At 38.0% G+C, this 21,011-nt stretch overlaps 1 protein-coding gene across 1 annotated transcript; it reads left to right on the top strand.

Moving 5' to 3' along the window:
- The first annotated feature begins 401 nt into the window (after positions 1–401).
- Positions 402–20,992, top strand: LOC107717780 (GON-4-like protein). The gene is made up of 31 exons (XM_016524624.1): positions 402–523; positions 1,043–1,290; positions 1,369–1,470; positions 1,607–1,848; positions 2,486–2,560; positions 2,685–2,735; positions 2,840–2,890; positions 2,997–3,092; positions 3,875–3,985; positions 4,080–4,256; positions 4,348–4,567; positions 8,440–8,541; positions 8,628–8,668; positions 8,743–8,855; positions 11,262–11,463; positions 11,680–11,766; positions 12,308–12,482; positions 12,590–12,740; positions 13,324–13,474; positions 13,861–13,977; positions 14,224–15,993; positions 16,435–16,729; positions 16,851–17,014; positions 17,114–17,311; positions 17,431–17,574; positions 17,867–18,172; positions 18,250–18,360; positions 18,518–18,689; positions 19,689–19,962; positions 20,051–20,153; positions 20,236–20,992. The coding sequence occupies exons 2-31, from the start codon at positions 1,062–1,064 to the stop codon at positions 20,347–20,349; spliced, it is 6,144 nt and encodes a 2,047-aa protein (XP_016380110.1). The 5' UTR covers positions 402–523; positions 1,043–1,061; the 3' UTR covers positions 20,350–20,992.
- Positions 20,993–21,011: the final 19 nt, after the last annotated feature.

The following is a 21,011-nucleotide window of genomic DNA, read 5'->3' as shown; positions in this document are numbered from 1 at the left end:
CATACGAGGAATTTGTTTTCGTGACAGAAGCTTCCACAGTGTAACAGAATGACAGTGACTTTGGAAACAAAAAAAAAAAAAAAAAAAAAAAAAAAAAAAAGAATAGACTCAGTCTGACAGCAGGTGTGGTCCACATGGAGTCATAATAATATATAATTGTGCCTAGAATAAAATATAAGCAAGCATATCAGATGTTACAGATAATAAAAATATAAACGTTCATTATTGTCATTTTGAGAAGCTTATTTTTTCCCTCGGGAAAAAAATTGTTTTGGCCGCCGTCAAAGCGCCATATTTGTAGCGATTTTTTTCTCGCAAAACGCTTTTTACATTATTAAAACTACTAACGTATACTATTGAAATATTGTCGTTGTATTGTGCACCGCTACTGAGGTGTGGGAACGGTTTGTCATCGCCTGTGTTTGTGAGGGAAGGAAATGACCGCAACACCCGCCGTTTGTTGTGAAGCGGCGGGCTAATGTGTATTAGAAAGCTACCGATGGCTGCAAACACTTGTTCGTGGGTAAGAGGATATTTTACATGATAAAATGTGAACACAGCAAATAACATCCTTCCGTGTCACAAATATAAACCGTTTCCAAGTGGTATGTATTATTTAGGGGCGCAATGCTAACTTCAGTTAGCCAATAAGCTAACATCTGAAGAAACATACAAATTCACTGTTTGTGATCTCCATCTCTCTATGCTTGGTTAACAATGAATTAGAAATAAAATACATATATATTGTACTGCTTATATTGTTCTGGTATATCAGAAAAACATTTACTGAATATAAACAAAACACTGCTGTATTTATAATTTATTGCTTTTATTAATTGGCTCTGTTCCATACTAGTGAACTGTTTAGGCTGGGTTTTGAGACATAACCAGAAAGACTGTTGTACTGTTAGTTTTGTTTATCTGACTCTTAATTAATTTTGTTTTATTTATTTCATAATTTCTTGAATACATACTTTTGAGGATTAACTTAGTTGCAAGACATTAGTTTGTTTCACTAGGTTTTCTTTAACTGTCTTTTCAGGCTCAGAGACAGATTGAACATGGGGTGGAAACGCAAGTCTTCTTCTCCAGAACCACAACCGAATCCTGCCAAAGCACCTAAGAGAGGATCTGTCAGCAGATCTCCTTTCTCTCTCAAACGGTCTCCTAGTTCCTGGAGAAGAAAGGTCTCTACCCCCACTAAGAACAAGAGCTGGACCTCAATCCAGACACTGTCTCCAGACAGAAATGTTCATCAGTCCAATTGCCATGAGAAGAACTACAGTGCAGGTAGTGTGGAAACAAGCAGTATTACTTGAGTGAAGTTTAGAGCAGAACTTGATATCTGGTTATTTCCTGTGTGTGTAGGCCATGGTGAAGATGACAGTAGCAGTGTCCAGTCCTCCACTCCAATTTCATCCCCACTGCAGTCAGAGGAGGATGCAGAGCTGGGTCTGGTCATCACTGTGGGTGAGTCAGACCATTTAGCCTTGCCATTAACCACTCTTCACTTAGTTATGTTACTTTCTAACTAAGATAAACATCACTATTGAACTTAGTTGTTTTCCAAAGTCTGATTGAAGTCTCATTGCTTGTCAACCTATAGATGAGGACAGGTGTGAAGTGGAGGTGTGGCTAAAGAAACAGAATGGAGTGAATGTAAATATGAGTGGAATGACTCGTGTGGAAGGAGAGATTCCTGAGAAGAATGGAGAGATGGAGAAGACTACAGAAGAGCTTGAGGAAGAGGATGAGAATGAGGAAGAGCTGAGGAAGCTGGACAGAGATTTAACACTCAAGTCCAAAAAGCTCAAGCTCTCCTCTGTCAACGTTCGTAACATCATCCATGTGAGTCTGATTTCAATGAGAAAGTCCATTTAGATTTTATGCATGTGTTCTTGAGACATCAAACAAATGCTCTTGTAGTAATGAATCAATCTGTGAACCTTCAAGAAAAATAACATAATTATGAGGACATTTTACCATCAAATCAGTGGTAGTAGGGATGGAACGATTACCGGTTTCATGATAAATCACGATAAAATGCCCTGACGGTTAGTATTACCATTTAAAAATTAATTATCAAAAATAGACAAATTTAATTAGCCTATTCTATTTATGTTTGTATGTATGTGAAATCGAAATCAAACCCAACTTTGCTTTAAAAAGTATCACAAGATCTCCTAACCGAAGATCACATGATGTTCAAGTGATTTATTATTATTATTATTATCATTAGGGCTTCATGTTAATGTTAATTTAATGTTTATGCTAAAAAAAAGTGCATATAGCTGCTAATTGTATTTGTTGTTTGTTGATTTTCAAATATAAAACTTATTGAAATGTTTTCAGTGTGTGTATCAGTTCTTTTTGAACGTTTTCATTATAACTGTGATATGAAATTTTCATACCGTTACATCCCTAAGTGGTAGTTTGAAAATAAATTACAAACTTTTTAACAAATGATTTTTTTGTTTGACCTCAGGAGGTGGTAACCAATGAGCATGTTGTGGCCATGATGAAAGCTGCTATAAGAGACACACAAGATATGCCCATGTTTGTAAGTTCCACCTTTATTTAACTCTTATAGTGGAAGCCTGTTTGAAAATGGTAATTTTATTTATTATGTTTGATTGTTTATTTATTACATTTGATTTATTATGTTTATGTCCTGTTTAATGTAGGAGCCTAAAATGACCCGTTCTAAGCTCAAAGAAGTTGTTGAGAAAGGGGTGGTGAGTGTGATTTATTAATTTTTTCTTCTGAGAGAAAAAAAAAAGGTTTTGAGCATTTTAAGCTCTTACATGTGAGGGTGTTGATAGTTGTTTTTTTTTTTAAGGGGATGGGCAATTGGAACATCTCTCCAATAAAGAAGCCAAGTGAGATTAAGGTATCAGATTGTTATGATGTATCACCTTTGAGAATTTGTATTGGTTTTTTGTTTTTGTTTTTGGTTGATGTTCACTGCTAATTGGTAAATGGGACTCTCTCATTAGCCACCCCAGTTTGTGGACATTCCCCTGCAAGAGGAGGACTCCTCTGATGAAGAGTATTGTCCTGATGAAGATGAGGAAGATGAAACGGCTGAGGAGGTGCATATCACAAACATATACTTATTTAAAAAAAAAAATGTATTTTAAATTATTTTAATTATTGTATAAACATCATACACTGCCTTTGAAAATATGTTTTTAAATAAATTAATACTTTTATTCAATGAGAATAAGAATTAAATTGGTCAAAAGTTTTTGTAAATTTCAAATAATGATCTTTTGAACTTTCTATGCACCAAAGAGTCCTAAAAATGGTTTTCACAAAAATATTAAGTTGCACATCTGTTTTCAACATTGATGATAAGAAGACATATTTCTTGAGCACAAGATCATCATAATAGAATGTTTTCGGAAGGACCCTGTTTCAATGAAGAGTAATGGCTGCTGAAAATTCAGCTTTGCCACCACACAAATAAATTACATTTTAAAATATATTTAATTAGGAAAGTTACATAAGTAAATTACACAAAATTGCTGTTTTTTTCTGTATTTTGAGTAAATAAATGCAGCCTTGGTGAGCATAAAAGACTTTTACCAAAAACTACAACAACAAAAATCTTACTTTATTATTTTTCATTAGAGGTCCACTTATAATACTTTTTTTTTGCAACTTTTCCCTCCCTCTTTTTGACCTATAGAATTTAACTGTCCATTTTTTTGTGCCTTTTAAGAATGCCCCCTTCACATGTAAAATAAAAAGGCATTTAGACAAGCTGTGGTTTAATAATCACTTGTTTATTATTACTGTTTATTACTACCCTATTCTACGGTAACAGCCTCTTGATTGATTTATAAAAGAATATATTTGAATTTTCTCTCAGACTTTTTTGGAGAGTGATGTGGAGAGCACAGCCTCCTCGCCACGTGGCAGCAGACGTTCTACCTCTCATACGCCTCCCCAATGTGATGATGCCAGCAACAGCCCCAGACTGGTACTTTACATAGTATTATGATCACATACACACTCATATTTCATTCTTTTTGCACATTGTTCAAAGTTTTTTTCCCTCCTCATCTCTGTCACAGAAGCCCAAGCTCTCCAGGCACTTGAGAGTTGAAGCAGTGCCTATGGGTCCTCCTGCCCCACCTCCTCAATCCTGTGGCCCCTCACGGTCCCTTAGGGCCCCTGACCCCTTCATTGAGAAACTACATGCTGTGGATAAAGAACTTGAACTCGGTCCTCTCTGCATGGAGCCTTACCAGGTACCAAATCACATAGACTCAAAAATCTCTCTGCCTAGTATATTTGGTTCTCTCTCTAAAATCAGTGTGTCTATCTGCCTGTCTGCAAAAGGCTTTGAGCAATGGTGGCGGAGGGGGGCCGAATGACAGTCTGGTAGCTTGTCGTACTCGGTCAAAACGTCCGCTGAGAGACGTTCCTCTAGATCAGCTGGAGGCAGAGCTCTGTGCGCCGGACATCACGCCAGATATGTACGATAACGTCTTCACACCAGAGGACCGCGAATGGGCACAATGGCTGCAGGGACTCATGACCTCTAATCTGGACAATGAAGGTCAGGAGGTGTAGTGTCTACTGCATGTGATGTTCACAAAAAGATTATATTTCCCTTCTAATTTTAATTTGCTTTTATTTCTGTTAATATTGTAATCATGATTAATTAATAAATACATTCATTAATTTGAGTAGTACTTACATTAAAAATCGGTTTTAAAAAAAAGTTTTTAGACAAGTTACAACTTGCAAGTTGGAAGAAGAAACTGTACTCTTAAAAATATTTTGAACATTACCCAAAATAACAAATAATAAATATTTAGCAAGGATGCATTAAATTGAAAAGTGAAAGTATATACTTTTGCATTGTTACTAAAGATGGAAATAGAAAAAGAAATAATTGCTATTTTTTTGAACATTCTATTCAGTGTTTCCCCTAGGTTTACGGCTTTGGGGGGGGTAACGTTCTTTTTTTTTCTGGACTCCTTTTTAATGGTTAAATTATATTTTATTAATCAAAAAGCATGTCGAATTAATTAAAATCATGAAACTTAAACAATTAACATCAATTTATTAAAAGTTTAACAAATATTACATGTTTAGGGCCCTATGAAATGGCAGGGGCAACACTGCTATTGAACAATGATACTTCGGTTTTCACAAAAATATCAAGCTGTACAACTCTTTTCAACATTGATGATAATAAAACATTTTTCTTGAGCACCAAATCAGCATATTAGAATGATTTCTGAAAGATCATGTGGAACTAAAGACCGGAGTAATGGCTGCTGAAAATTCAGCTTTGTCATCACAGGAATAAATTGGTTAAATGTTCAAATGGAAAACAGTTGTTATAAATTGTAATAATTTTCACCTATTACTGTTTTTACTGATTTTTTTTAATCAAATAAATTCAGCATTGGTGGGTATGAGATTTCTTTTAAAAACATTGATTTTACAAAATTTTACAGGCCCTAAACATTTGAACAGTATAGTGTACTTTAATGTCAGCAACTGAGACAACTAAAAGTATTTAAACATTAAACAATGAATTAAATGAATATTATACAATATGTATGGAAAATGTACTCAAAAAAGAAAACTTTAAAACAGAAAATGTTATAACACTGCCTGATTCATTAGCCTGATTGATTTTTATCTTTATTATTACCCGTAACTTGGCAATACATCCATTATTTCTCTGCCTTATTAAAGGGCAAATGTGGATGATTTTCTGGACTCCTTTTTAATGGTTAAATTACATTTTATTAATCAAAAAGCATGTCGAATTAATTAAAATCATGAAACTTAAACAATTAACATCAATTTATTAAAAGTTTAACAAATATTACATGTTTAGGGCCCTATGAAATGGCAGGGGCAACACTGCTATTGAACAATGATACTTCGGTTTTCACAAAAATATCAAGCTGTACAACTCTTTTCAACATTGATGATAATAAAACATTTTTCTTGAGCACCAAATCAGCATATTAGAATGATTTCTGAAAGATCATGTGAAACTAAAGACCGGAGTAATGGCTGCTGAAAATTCAGCTTTGCCACCACACAAATAAATTACATTTTAAAATATATTTAATTAGGAAAGTTACATAAGTAAATTACACAAAATTGCTGTTTTTTTCTGTATTTTGAGTAAATAAATGCAGCCTTGGTGAGCATAAAAGACTTTTACCAAAAACTACAACAACAAAAATCTTACTTTATTATTTTTCATTAGAGGTCCACTTATAATACTTTTTTTTTGCAACTTTTCCCTCCCTCTTTTTGACCTATAGAATTTAACTGTCCATTTTTTTGTGCCTTTTAAGAATGCCCCCTTCACATGTAAAATAAAAAGGCATTTAGACAAGCTGTTGTTTAATAATCACTTGTTTATTATTACTGTTTATTACTACCCTATTCTACGGTAACAGCCTCTTGATTGATTTATAAAAGAATATATTTGAATTTTCTCTCAGACTTTTTTGGAGAGTGATGTGGAGAGCACGGCCTCCTCGCCACGTGGCAGCAGACATTCGTCCTCTCATACACCTCCCCAATGTGATGATGCCAGCAACAGCCCCAGACTGGTACTTTACATAGTATTATGATCACATACACACTCATATTTCATTCTTTTTGCACATTGTTCAAAGTTTTTTTCCCTCCTCATCTCTGTCACAGAAGCCCAAGCTCTCCAGGCACTTGAGAGTTGAAGCAGTGCCTATGGGTCCTCCTGCCCCACCTCCTCAATCCTGTGGCCCCTCACGGTCCCTTAGGGCCCCTGACCCCTTCATTGAGAAACTACATGCTGTGGATAAAGAACTTGAACTCGGTCCTCTCTGCATGGAGCCTTACCAGGTACCAAATCACATAGACTCAAAAATCTCTCTGCCTAGTATATTTGGTTCTCTCTCTAAAATCAGTGTGTCTATCTGCCTGTCTGCAAAAGGCTTTGAGCAATGGTGGCGGAGGGGGGCCGAATGACAGTCTGGTAGCTTGTCGTACTCGGTCAAAACGTCCGCTGAGAGACGTTCCTCTAGATCAGCTGGAGGCAGAGCTCTGTGCGCCGGACATCACGCCAGATATGTACGATAACGTCTTCACACCAGAGGACCGCGAATGGGCACAATGGCTGCAGGGACTCATGACCTCTAATCTGGACAATGAAGGTCAGGAGGTGTAGTGTCTACTGCATGTGATGTTCACAAAAAGATTATATTTCCCTTCTAATTTTAATTTGCTTTTATTTCTGTTAATATTGTAATCATGATTAATTAATAAATACATTCATTAATTTGAGTAGTACTTACATTAAAAATCGGTTTTAAAAAAAAGTTTTTAGACAAGTTACAACTTGCAAGTTGGAAGAAGAAACTGTACTCTTAAAACTATTTTGAACATTACCCAAAATAACAAATAATAAATATTTAGCAAGGATGCATTAAATTGAAAAGTGAAAGTATATACTTTTGCATTGTTACTAAAGATGGAAATAGAAAAAGAAATAATTGCTATTTTTTTGAACATTCTATTCAGTGTTTCCCCTAGGTTTACGGCTTTGGGGGGGGTAACGTTCTTTTTTTTTCTGGACTCCTTTTTAATGGTTAAATTATATTTTATTAATCAAAAAGCATGTCGAATTAATTAAAATCATGAAACTTAAACAATTAACATCAATTTATTAAAAGTTTAACAAATATTACATGTTTAGGGCCCTATGAAATGGCAGGGGCAACACTGCTATTGAACAATGATACTTCGGTTTTCACAAAAATATCAAGCTGTACAACTCTTTTCAACATTGATGATAATAAAACATTTTTCTTGAGCACCAAATCAGCATATTAGAATGATTTCTGAAAGATCATGTGAAACTAAAGACCGGAGTAATGGCTGCTGAAAATTCAGCTTTGTCATCACAGGAATAAATTGGTTAAATGTTCAAATGGAAAACAGTTGTTATAAATTGTAATAATTTTCACCTATTACTGTTTTTACTGATTTTTTTTAAAATAATAATAAATGCAAACTTTGTGAGCATAAAAGACTTCTTTCCCCTAACCTTTGAATGGTAGTGTATTTGATATTATTTGGGGCTGTTTTTGACACCTCTTATTCTTGTTTACTGGCCTTGGCTGAACCAGTGAACCTTCAAGTGCGATCGTGTCTGTTAAACAAATCACTGTCATGCCTGTTGCACACAGATGCTGTCAAAGCACTTTTCTTAAATGTCTTAATGGCTTCCTCTGAGTGTGAGAGTAGTTTTATGTGTGTGTGTCAGCGGTTAAGTACTACCTCTGCTTTTTCCACTCATGTTTTTCTTCCCCTGACCTTTTCCTCAGTTTCCTCTCAGCATCACTGCTTTACATATTTGTTCACACACATGAAAGATACAGTTCTTCTGACGATTCTCTCTCTGTATTTCAGAAGAGGCTGATGAAGATGATGACCCTGAATATAACTTTCTAGATGATTTAGATGAGCCAGATTTGGAGGATTATAGAAATGATCGTGCTGTTCGTATCACAAGTGAGTTTTTGTACAGGTTGTAGATTGGATAAAACACTCAGTTTTAAGTATTTGCTTTAAGTAATGATTTCACCTCTCTTTTGCAGAGAAGGAAGTCAATGAGCTCATGGAAGAGCTATTTGAGACAGTAAGAGGACTTAACACTAACAGGAACAAACTAAATCCAGTCACTCCTCACTCATTTTCCCTCCTATTTTATAGTTCCATGATGAGTTGGCTGCCAACGAACAAGACGAGGAAGGTCATGAAGAAGATGAGGAACGTGATGAGGAGGCCAATGACATTCCACAATTCAATGTCCCTCAAGCCATTAGGTAACCCCCCCCCATGTCAAGAAATCAACAGTAAGGGTTTTTTTTCTGCTTCCTATCCCATTTCTAGGAACATTTTGTCCTCATTTCCACTGGCCCATAATTTTTGTGTGTGTTTATATATTTAAATGTGTATGTATATATATACTTTTCTGCATCAGAAACAGGTAACATGTTTCGTAACTTGGCAATGTTTCTAAGATGGAAGAATGCTGTTTTTGTAACATGGGAAATATGATTTTCAAAAGACAAGTTGCTATCTAATATAACACCCAGATTTTTGACTGATTTATAACTATAAACTACTTATTTGTAACTGTATAACATATTTTTACATTTATTATTTAATGTTTGAAATATAATTGGAAATTAAATTGCATATTTTTTAGTATTACTAATATATTGTTATATTATGATTATTGTAATATTATACACCATTTTTTCACATATGTAATTTTCCCCATAATTTTAAAGGAACATATCTCTGATAACTATATATATATATAGAGAGAGAGAGAGAGAGAAAGTGAGTATTTTCTTAAATATTTATATTTTCTTATTGTTGAGCCTGTATTTATTTAATTGCTTGCGCTTATATGTTGCTATTAAGTTTTGCTAATAAGAAAGCCATATGCAGTTGCTTTCTGATGAAACTGTATTTTCTTGTGCAAAATGCAAAGCAAGGAGACATATTATTACAAGTTGGGTCCTCCCTTTGGGACAGAGCAGCAGAGGAATGCTGTTGTCTGTTTGGGTAGGGAGGCAGAGAAATGCTCTAATGTGTCCAATTGTTTCACTATAGACCCAGGGCACGGAATGGACACAGCAGAGCTACATATACACATTCCCTATAGTCTGAACACACACTCATTCCCCCATCCCCCTTCCCACCACTGCTGAGTACTGCACAGGTGCAGGTCTGTACTTCACTGTGGACGTGCTGAAAAGATTTCACCTACGTGCTACATGCAGAATCCAGGCACAGAGGCTTTAAATAGAGCTCATTTACTGGAAAACATAACAGCTACATGCACGTATACACACACACACAATCAAACCTCTGACACCTACTGAAAGGGCATCCCTTAAACTGTATGCCATTTTCCTGATGTTATGATCATAAACAGTCTCTGTTTGAGCCCTTATTTAAAACCCATCATATCAGGCTTGTAACTTCTATGTTCTTTATGTATGTAATTAACATTGGTTACGGAAATTAACATTGGTTACGGAAATAGCATAGTGTCAATAAGTACAAAACTGTCTTGAGATGGACATGTCACACACTGTTTCAGCTTATTTACCCTGCGAAGGGGTCATTACAGGTTGTAGTGTGTGTATGTGATCCACGTGCATCGCTGTATTCTGGGTGCAGACAGAGATGTGGTTGATGAGGTTTTTTAAATGTTAACGAGGTACATTGACATCTGTGCTGTCTTTTCCGCACTGAGAGTGAGTGTGTGTGCACAATGTCCCTGTAATGGTCATTCACTAGGGTACAGAGAGTATAAGATGCTTGGTCTGTTTAATTTGCCAGTCATATTTGATGACTGACGTAACAATGATTTGATTTTTAATGAGTGTCAGCATTTATGCAGAGGAAAATATACAAATCGAGTCATAATTCTGTTTGTTGATAATTCTATTATACAGTTAGTATATATGCAGCTGTCAAAATTGCTCACTTGCATTTAGGTTTGGCTCCATTTTTGTAAGGAATGCCCACTTTTCATGATTCTGTAAATTCTCTCTTGATAAAATCAACTCCCACTCCATTTTTTTCTCCTAGAATTTCTTCACAATATGGAATTAAAATGAATAGTAATTTATTTAATTTTTATTTTTGTATATTTATTTTTAATATATATTTTTAAATTCTGGTATGCTCTGCTGATAAATTGCCATCTTATGGCCAATAATTGATAAATAGTGGATAATAACATTTTATACTATTTTGTTTTACAAATTAAAAAATGTATTAAATGATACAAGTAAATTTGGGCATCACAACATGATAATGTATGAAAGAATGGCTATTCACTATTAGATTTGATAAAGATTAAATTTATTTAGTTTTTAAATTATTAATATTTGTAAAAATTAATTTTAAGTTAGTTTTAAGTGACTACAAATGTAATCTAAATGAAAAGGATGAGGAAATGAGCATGTACAATTCAAGAGCCAAAATCCAATAACAGCTGATAAAGGAAATTAGAAATTCTTGTATATTGGCCAGTAACCAATAAGGTACTGATATATTATGCGTCCCTAGTTGAGAATACTATTTTAGAATAATTGAAGTTTTATGTTTCATCAGAATGGCAGTCCAGCAGATTTTCTTTAATGCTTCTTGTGCACATATAAAAACATCCCTTAATAAAGATTCACTATGTTTCTATTTGTCATCAGGTTTGAGGAGCCATTGGCTCACATGTTGACTGCATGCAGGCGCACAGTCAGAGAGCAGCTGGATGCTTTGCAGCAGCGACGGGAGAACCAGGTTCGGACCACTCAGCATGCAACTGGGCCTGGCATGGTTCTTGTGCAGCCCACCTGTCCTCTGGTGGTCACATCTCCTCAGAAAATACAACTGCAGCAGCAAATACAGCAAGTAAGAACGTTTTAAACACCACCATTCACAATGAACATGCTTAATTGACTTAATGTATCTTGGTCACAAGAATCTAGTCTTTTTGCCAAAATGCTGTTGTTCTTTGTCTAAGTGTGATTCATGTAATGCATAGGGGAAACATCTCAAACCTCTTGTGTTATCTTGATATGATTTAATTTTGGTTTACAGTTTAACTCAGTTTTTTTCCCTCTTCAGCATGTCCAGTTACTGACACAGGTCAATATGATGTGCAGCCCAGTGAAGGCACTACAGAGTGAAGCTCAAACCACCAAACATTTCCTAGTAAGAAAATTTGGGATTAAACACACCAGTTTCTTTCTTTTTTTTTTTTTAGAAACTTTTAAGGCACAAGAAAAGACTACTGAACATGTTTCAAAATTTACCAATGGAAAGAAAATGTTGTGTTACTTGTCAGATTATTTTTTTTATGATGTTTATTGAAATTCAAAAAGCAGTACAGTTATAACAAGTACAAACACATTTTTACAAACATTTTCTTCCTTCTCTTTGAGTATTAAAATGTAATTTTCCCCTTTATATAGAGATGGTAATTTCCAAGATGTTATGTTTTACATGAATAAATCTATTTTTGATACTTTACGTTACAGTACGTTTGCAAGTACTGATAGTGTGTGAGATGTTTTTGCTTTGATGTTTTATATACAAACATTGTGCAGACAATGTGATATGATAAAGGAGTTTTAACATCTTTGACATATCACTTTATATATCAAAATCAAATGAGTACTTCCTCAAAAATTGTTGAGAGTTTGCCGTACAAGTTGTAATTTTACAATAATTGTTCCCTGTCCTGTGTTGACAGGGGGAGTTGCTGTCATTTGTGGAGCGGGCAGAGGAGGAGAGATCAACGGTTAATACAGGTTTTAGAAGCATGTTTAGGGTGTGTAACTTGCAGTCCTCCCTCAACTTGTTGGAGGAGTTAAAGCAATGTCCTTCTCCTCTGTATCTTCCTCCCAAACCCATTCGCCCAAACTCAGGTTAGGCATCTCATATGTATTTCATATGACCCAATTAATCAAATCAATCGCACATGCATAGATGTGTATATATATATGATGGCTGTATGCTTTCTTTGTTTCTGTAGCTCGTTCGTACCCGTTGCTTCCGGCTGGTCTTGCATGGTTGTTGGCCACACGCTCTGTGTTTCTGTACCCAGAGCTTCTTCCACACTGCAGGCTGGATCCAGTCCTGCATCCCTCATGCAGCAAACATTATTACACCAAAGGAGAAGACGGGTACAAATGGCTTTGACTCTCTACCCCATTTAGGTTCAGTCATGGGAGTAAATATTTTAATGTTTTAATCTATAAATAATTGAATTATTTAAATATAGCATATCATCTAGTGCAGGGGTGCCCAAACTCGGTCCTGGAGGGCCGGTGTCCTGCAGAGTTTAGCTCCAACTTGCCTCAACACACCTGCCTTTAAGTTTCTAGTATGCCTAGTAAGAGCTTGATTATCTGGTTCAGGTGTTTAATTGGGGTTTGAGCTAAACTCTTCTGGACACCGGCCCTCCAGGACCGAGTTTGGACACCCCTGATCTAGTGTCTTATGTGTATTTCAATTTTTAAAAACGTGTACAAAAAAAATTTGTCTGAGAAGTTAAAAATTCACCTTTGGCTTGCAAATGCCACACCAATAATACTGGAATTGGTCAGTGAAGAAAGAAATGTTAATGTGGGCTTTTTGCAGAGTCATGTTTCAAAATAATCAATTTGTGGAGTTTGGACAACTGACACCACCTAGCAAACACTAGCCATACCTTCACCCAGTTTACCTTCTGCCTCTCTCTCATCCCCTGCTCTCACCTCTCTACAGTCTCTTAGTCTTGGGGTTAAAGCACTTTGCTCAAACAGAGTTCCCATATCACCTGATGAGCCGCTATCTGATCCGGCCCAAGCGTCAGGAGCAGCTGCGTGTGCGTGTGAAGGACATGGTGTCCCCCAGAGCCCCACACAACATCATCAAGGTGATCTATCTGTTCATCTGCCTATCTTCATATACACTAGTATTTGAGGTGTTGGACATTTGCCCCTAGTTTTCCCCAGTTTCTGTCAATTTGTCTATGATTTCAACACCTTCTGAAATTGCAAATTAAAATAATAAAAACGTAGTCCTACTGAATGGGGACAAAGACTATAGATATACAAAGACGGTTCACTCCTGTTATTTATGAATGGGAGAAACTGCAACTTGCACTATGGCGGAATATGTCCCGCCTTCTAAATGAAAGCCAGTCGCTGATTGGTAAAGTCATTGCATCACTGCAGCGGCCGTTAGAAGCGCCGGTTGCCATAGAATCTTTGATGGGGGTTAAAAGTTTTTATGACAATGTAATATTGTTGTTTTTCTTAGTTTTACTGCCAGAATCGTGTGGTTCCTCCTTTACCTGTGATGTGCAGACCTGTGGTGCCTGGAGAGGAGCGCCCTCCTGTGGAGAGAGAGCAAGACGTGATGCCCAACTGGCTGAAGGTATTACAACCTCAAGCTATTACAACCTGAAGGTATTACAAGACCAGTGGTTCTCAACCTCAACCTACAAGGCCCCCTAAGAGGGCCTTCGAAGACAATATTTGAAGGCCCTCTTATCTAAACTGAAATGTACCGCTGGAACTTGGCCTAAATCACTGCCCTAAACTCTTTAACTAAAACCATTCTAAAATAATTTCATCTATCTGACTTGAAGTACACTCATGATGGTTTCAAATTTCTTTACAGAAAAGCTTGCCATACATCCATAGGGCAGTTTGTCAGAGCAGTTTACAGGGGACCTCCACCATCAAGTCTCCTACCCTTGTCTTCCCGAAAGGAACACGCTACCCACAGTTCCTCCCTAAAGGCGTCACTTTGCGTCTGCACCCTTCACAGAGACCAATGCGTGCTTCACAGCCCAAATCTCGACCTCTACGTGGTTTTGCCTGTCCTACTCTCACACCACTGGCTAAAGCGCCTCCATGTCCCACAGGTTCAGGAAATGTATTGACCAATGTGTCCACACCACGTCCAGCACATGGTGTAGTATTATTGACCCAAACACCTAGCACTCCTATAAATGGGGTGTTCCCATTGGTTCACCCCCCTTTGACCCCTGCCCATGGGACTGTCCCACTGAGCACCTCTTGTCCTGTTAATTTCCAGTATGTTACTCCAGAATTGGGGGCTGGTAATCCAGCCCACCCTCCTGCCAACTTGCCCCCCACTGTAGTTCAGATAACCCCGTGTGATATCCCTCTACTTAGTACTGGAACAGTCAGGGCGTGTGGCATGCAGCAGATGTCCAATAAACAGAAGAAACGGACCATACCTAGAAAACTTGCTCCTTTGAAACCAGCCCCCCGGCTACCCCAGCTATTGCCCCTGTCCTCTGGGAGTATGGGAAACATAAGTAACCCTGCTGTCATTATGGATCATCCAATATGCATGAATGTCACACAGAAATTCCCATCAGATAACGGTGTTGTTATCAAAGCCCATGAAAATGCCACCACACAAAGATTGGTCACATCTCCCTCTCAGGATCTTGTCATACAGTTAGTCCCTGGGACACAGGCCTTGAGAAATTCCTCAAGTCCCTACATTGGAAAGACGACACAGAAGTCCGAATGTGTGATTTTGCAAGCCATGAAGGATGGCACTCCCATTCAGTATAGTGTGGAAAATGGTCAAAGGAGTGTCTTCTCTCCTCTGACAGCTGCACCAGCAGAAGACAGTTCTCAGTTTGTGCTGGTTCAAACCGTTTCGTCTACAGGGGTTCCTCAGTTTGTACTTCTGCCTCAAGACTCCATAGTTCTGAACCAACCTGCTCTACTTCCTGCTGAAGGTGCACCAGGAAGTTTATCCCAGCAAACTGACATTCCTACTGGCTCCGTAGTCCTAAATAACAAGGGTAGCACTGAAGTGCCCTTAAACATCATAACCCAAGATGCTGGGGAAAGAAAAGAGGATGTCGAGGAAATGGTTGGAGACAGATGGGAAGAGGAAATGGCAGGCGCTTTGTTTGGTAGTCCTCTCCTGGCACTCTCGGAGTCCTCTTGCAGCCCCGACTCCAGTTTGAGCAGCACGGACGGTGGTGCTGAAGCTTCCGTGAGGGTGGAGACGGATATTGTAGAGTGTCCTTCTGTCCAATCTGCCTCTGGCAAACAGGAAGCACCAGGAGTGTGCAAACACAGCACTGGAGATGGGAAGGACCAACAGTCCAGTGGGGAAGAGAAACAGAGCTGTGGGAACAAGGAGGGACGGGGCGAGGAGAGGGAAAGTGGGGGAAATGGAGAACATGATGAAGATGAAGGTGAGAAGAACGGTGATGGAGAAGGTGGCAGGAAAACAGATGGGGATGGAAGTGGCGACAAAGATAGGGAAGAGAAGGATGGAGATGGAGAGAGGGATGAAGAAGAGGAGGATTTCGATGACCTCACACAGGATGAGGATGAAGAGGAAGTGATGTCATCAGCATCAGAGGAATCTGTGTTGTCCGTTCCAGAGCTTCAGGTTTGTCTAAATAAATTAAAACTAAAATCCTAAAAATTCAAATCAGTCATTTTAAATGCTACAAGTGTATTTAGGCATCACAACATTAGAATGTGCAGAATGAAAATGCATATTAATTTTGAGATTTGCAAGATCACATTTAAATGTGTTATTACATATTTAGTGTTTTTAAAGATTAGGTGAGCGTTAGATGACTGCAGAGATAGAAATCTAAAAATAGATTAAATGAGCATGCACAATTAAATATACAATATATAACATATACCAATAAATCAAAATTAATCAATTTGGTACTGATATATAATGCATTCCTAAATGTAATGTGAAGTATTATGCTTAAATGCTTGAAATAAGTTCAGTAGACAGATATAAATTGAGTCATTGTAATCCATTTCTTTCTACAGTTTTATTAATTTGTTTCCTCTGTGTTCCTTTCGGTAGGAGACAATGGAGAAGTTGACCTGGTTGGCATCAGAGAGGAGGTTGTGCAGAGAGGGAGACTCTGAGGAGGACAATTCGCCCACGTCCCCAACTTCCCCCACCTCCCCAAACTCCCAAAACTCCCCTGCGTCCCAGAATTCGCAGGAGGAGAACTCCGAGGATGAGGATGATGGTGTGATGAAGGGTGATGAGATGGATGCAGGGGAGGGAGAAGGTGGAAAGCTTCCGGAGGGTGAAGCGCTGCCCGGTGACGACCCTCCACAGATCAGCGGGAGAGGAGGGGGGCGTGGAAGAGGTCAGCACAACTTTTAACATCTGATTGTGTTGTTTTCAGTGATGTCAAGTTGAATTGAGCTGTGGTTGGTTAATTTTTCAATATGAAATGTTCAGTTGATTCAGTTTATTGACTCTTACAGGCCGTGGTCGCCCACCACCTCGTAGTCTGAAGCGTGGTCGACGTCAGGAACGAGGAAGTAAAGATGCCTCAAAGCTGCTCCTGTTGTACGATGACCACATCTTGGACAACGATCCAATGAGAGAGAGCAAAGATATGGCTTTTGCCCAGGCTTATCTCAACAGGGTCAGACCACTTGACTTACTAGCATCTCCTTTACATCGATTAGAGAAACACTAATTGTCCCTCTCTCTCATCTTCCTTCCCTTTCTTTTGCTGTTGTAGGTGCGTGAGGCCTTGCAAGACATTCCTGGTAAGGTGGAGGAGTTTTTAGGGCTACTTTATGAGTTTGACCAGGCAGGGCACAGTCACAGTGTTGTAGAGCTGTTCTCCCAGCTGAAACTTCTGCTCAAAGACTGGCCTGAGCTCCTCAAGGACTTCGCTGCTTTCCTTTTACCTGAGCAAGCTCTAGAGTGTGGACTGGTAATTGCAATCATTTTATAGACAGAAAAGAGAACAGTGGAAATAACAGTCATTTGATCAATGTTATCGCTAAAAAAAGAAAACAAGACTGTATCTAATATATTCTGTCCCATCCCCAGTTTGAGGAGCAGCAAGCCTTTGAGAGGAGTCGTCGGTTCCTGCGTCAGTTGGAGATCAGTTTTGGGGAGAATCCATTTCATTACCAGAAGATAGTGAGAGCGCTGCAGAGTGGAAGTCCTCTCAGTCCTGCTGGGATTGAAGAGGTATAGATAGATGGATTCATGAATAAAATGAAAGGTTTTCTGCAGTGTCCTATAGAAATACACAACCAATGTACATGAATGTAGCATTAAATTATATTATTGAATCACTCGTTTGTCTGTAGTTTCACAGCAAGTACCTAATAGTAGTAGCAGTATTTATGAGCCAGTGGAACGGAATTTCGTTCATATGTGCATTCTGTATGTACAGTTGAATGACAATAAAAAGCTACCTACCTACCTAATAAAACTGTTTCTTTTCCTAAATCCTGTTATTTCTGCTTTTGTAACTCAGCTCAAAGCACAGATGGCCACCCTTCTTAAAGGCCACACACACCTACAGGGAGAATTTTGGATGTTTTTTGACGAGATGCGTCCACCCCCAGCACGTCCTGGCCAATTTGAAGAGGCGGTTTGGCCAGAGGACGTGGGCACTGGGACAGATGGAGAAGCAGGGGTGAGTTTGGCCTCTAGAGGTGGTGTATGGGGAGGATTTGAGGAAGTCACTCTGCCTGATCTAGAGGAAGACGAAGAGTCTCACAAGATTCGACAGATCAGAAGCAGGAGGAGGAAAGAAATGCACACACATGGCAACTACAAGGTGTCTTCATTTTGTTCATCCCAGTGAATTTGTTTTCCCCATTTTTGTTTAGTTGTTAATCTCATGCTTTTTTTCAGGACTGTGATTGGCCTGAAAAAGATTGCTCATGTCCCTGTCATGACTCCAGCCATGATGCCAAACATCGCAGGCATAAGAGGAAGGGATGTTTGAGTTGTAATAGCAACAAGGTGCTCGCTGTGCTTGTTTTGTGGTTTGACATGACAAAGCCTTGAAATATATGAAATTGCCACAGTTATTAGATGTTTTGATGGAGACCATGTTTCCTCATATTGTGTTTTTCCACATTGAGGAGGGCTCTGAATTTTTTATTTTTTTTGTGATCAGGCCACTAATGGCTCTAAGGTACTGAAGAGTCGCGATTCTGCGTTTCCGTCTGCTGATGCACAATCTGAAAGAGGGGAAGAAAAGGAAGAAGAAAGAGGACAAGGGGAGGATGGAGAGGCAGAGAAAGAGGTTAAAGATGAGACTGGCAGTGGAGCAAACAGTCCACATGATGGTAAAGCCTAATTTCTTTCATTTCTAATTTTTAGTTACTTTTAGTTAATAATTGAAATCGGCATCTACATTCTTACAGAGACTACAAAGTTCTTTCTAAAGAGGGGAAGAAAAGGAAGAAGAAAGAGGACAAGGGGAGGATGGAGAGGCAGAGAAAGAGGTTAAAGATGAGACTGGCAGTGGAGCAAACAGTCCACATGATGGTAAAGCCTAATTTCTTTCATTTCTAATTTTTAGTTACTTTTAGTTAATAATTGAAATCAGCATCTACATTCTTACAGAGACTACAAAGTTATTTTTGAAAAATGTTTTTAATCTTTCTGTGTACTTAATTTTTAAGAACAATTTACATTACTGTTCAAAGGTTTGGGGTCAGCTATATATATTCTCTTTTTTTCTAAGAAATGAATGCTTTTATTCAGCAAAGATGTGTTAAATTGATCAAAAGTGACAGGAAAGACTTATAATCTTACAAAAGATCACTATTTCAAATAAATGCTGTTTTTTTCTATTTATTAAAGAATCCTGAAAAAAAATTATCAAGGTTTTCACAAACAAAAGCAGCCCAACTGTTTTCAACATTGATAATAATAAAAAATATTTATTGAGCACCAAATCAGCATATTAGAATGATTTCTGAAGGATCATGTGACACTGAAGACTGGAGCAATGGCTGCCGAAAATTCAGCGTTGGCATCACAGAAATAAATCTAAATGTTAAAATATATTTAAAATAAAAAAACAGTACCATTTAAAATGGTAATAATGTCACAATATTGTTTTTACTGTAAAAAAATTCCTACCATCCCCAAAACTTTTGAATAGTAGTGTACATTACTGAACAAATACTTAATTTGCTAATATTTACGTTAATATGTAGTATACTGTTTGTATTATATTGTTTTAAAATGTAGGAGTCTTCATTATAATATCTACAGTGTACTGACAGTTTACTGGAAACTCCAAACGTTTAAAAAAAAATTCTTTACCTGATCTGCAGAAGGTGATGGGCCTGTATGGGAGGGAGAAGAGAGACCCCCTTCCCCCGTCCTAGAGGAGCAGAAAATACAGAACAAAGAAGATGACAAGAAAAACGAAGAGGAGATGCATCATACAACTGCACAAAAGCACAGTAGGGATGAAGACGATTCAGGTGAATCAGGAGAGAGAGATGCCACTCAGCAGAGCACACTGAGCCCAGTCTTAGATACACCTGTGTGTGCCAAAAACATCTCCCTCACTCCCAGTGGAGAGAGGGTCATTCTCTGGACTAGGTGAGCACAGCCACAGATCATGATGTGTTTTTGAGCATCTGATGGTGCTTGTGTTTTACATGGCCCTCTTTTATCATCTGGTTTATAGGGAGGCAGATCGAGTGATTCTTACTGCCTGTCAGCAGCAAGGAGCTAATCAAAGCACCTTTCAGGCTGTGTCAGAGCAGCTCGGAAACAAAACAGCCAGTGAGGTACCAGAATTATAAAGTTACAGATCTTTTTTGCTTTATAGCATTCTTTTCTTTGCCTTTCTTAACATCAATGTCTCTGCAGGTTTCAAGGAGATTTCGGGACCTGATGCGTCTGTTCCATACGTCAGCATGTCAGGCCAGCTCAGAGGACGAGGCTGCTGAGCAGCAGTCTGCCACTGATGAGGAACAGGACTGAGCCCTGCAGTCATAAAAGGATCAGACTTTTCTCCATCCATATGAACTGTTGACTTGGTGCATTAAAACACGGATGCAGTTCTTCTAGTTGGAGACTAGTCATGCACATAAACCCCATGTCTTTCACTAACACCTGCCAAAGACGTATTTTAAGTATGGTGACAAAGGGTCAGAAGGTCTCTCTAACATATGAAGTATAAATCCACTAAATATGAAGGTGTTATCAAACACATGCTAAACACTGAAATCCAACATAAACAAAAGTTATTACTGAAGAATTGTAGCACAAAAATAGGCTCAGGACAGGGCCTGATTATTATATTACCGTTGGTGGGCAAATTTCATAGCCTTTTGAGCACAAAATAAATATTTGATTAGTCAAAAATGCAGAAAAAAAATTTCATTGTAAAGCACTAACCAGCAGATTCACATCATCATCGTTTCTAACAGATTGATTGTATATTCTGTGAAAATATGAACATATGGGGGGGGGTGTACAGTATTTTTATATCAGGGTGATTTTGTTTTTATTTTGCTTCAGATGTTAGTTTTGTGAATGATGCACAAATTGTTGGAAATCTGGAGAGACAATTAATAAAAATATTATTTATACTTAGTTTTGTGTGAGACTGAATATAAAAAAATGTGGCTGTGTGAGTGTGT

This window comes from Sinocyclocheilus rhinocerous, unplaced genomic scaffold (assembly GCF_001515625.1).
Source record: "Sinocyclocheilus rhinocerous isolate Xijiao unplaced genomic scaffold, SAMN03320098_v1.1 scaffold1204, whole genome shotgun sequence".
NCBI lineage: Eukaryota > Metazoa > Chordata > Actinopteri > Cypriniformes > Cyprinidae > Sinocyclocheilus > Sinocyclocheilus rhinocerous.
The sequence above is the reverse complement of the archived record's forward strand: the minus strand, read 5'-3'. Positions and strand labels throughout refer to the sequence as shown.

What these genes read in the sequence shown, in the direction of transcription:
- LOC107717780 (XM_016524624.1), top strand. Translation starts at nt 1,062, where the DNA reads ATGGGGTGGAAACGCAAGTCTTCTTCTCCAGAACCACAACCGAATCCT. An exon ending in ACGTTCGTAACATCATCCAT is followed by an intron (nt 1,849 to 2,485) that starts GTGAGTCTGATT and finishes GTTTGACCTCAG; the next exon opens with GAGGTGGTAACCAATGAGCA. An exon ending in AAGATGAAACGGCTGAGGAG is followed by an intron (nt 3,093 to 3,874) that starts GTGCATATCACA and finishes ATTTTCTCTCAG; the next exon opens with ACTTTTTTGGAGAGTGATGT.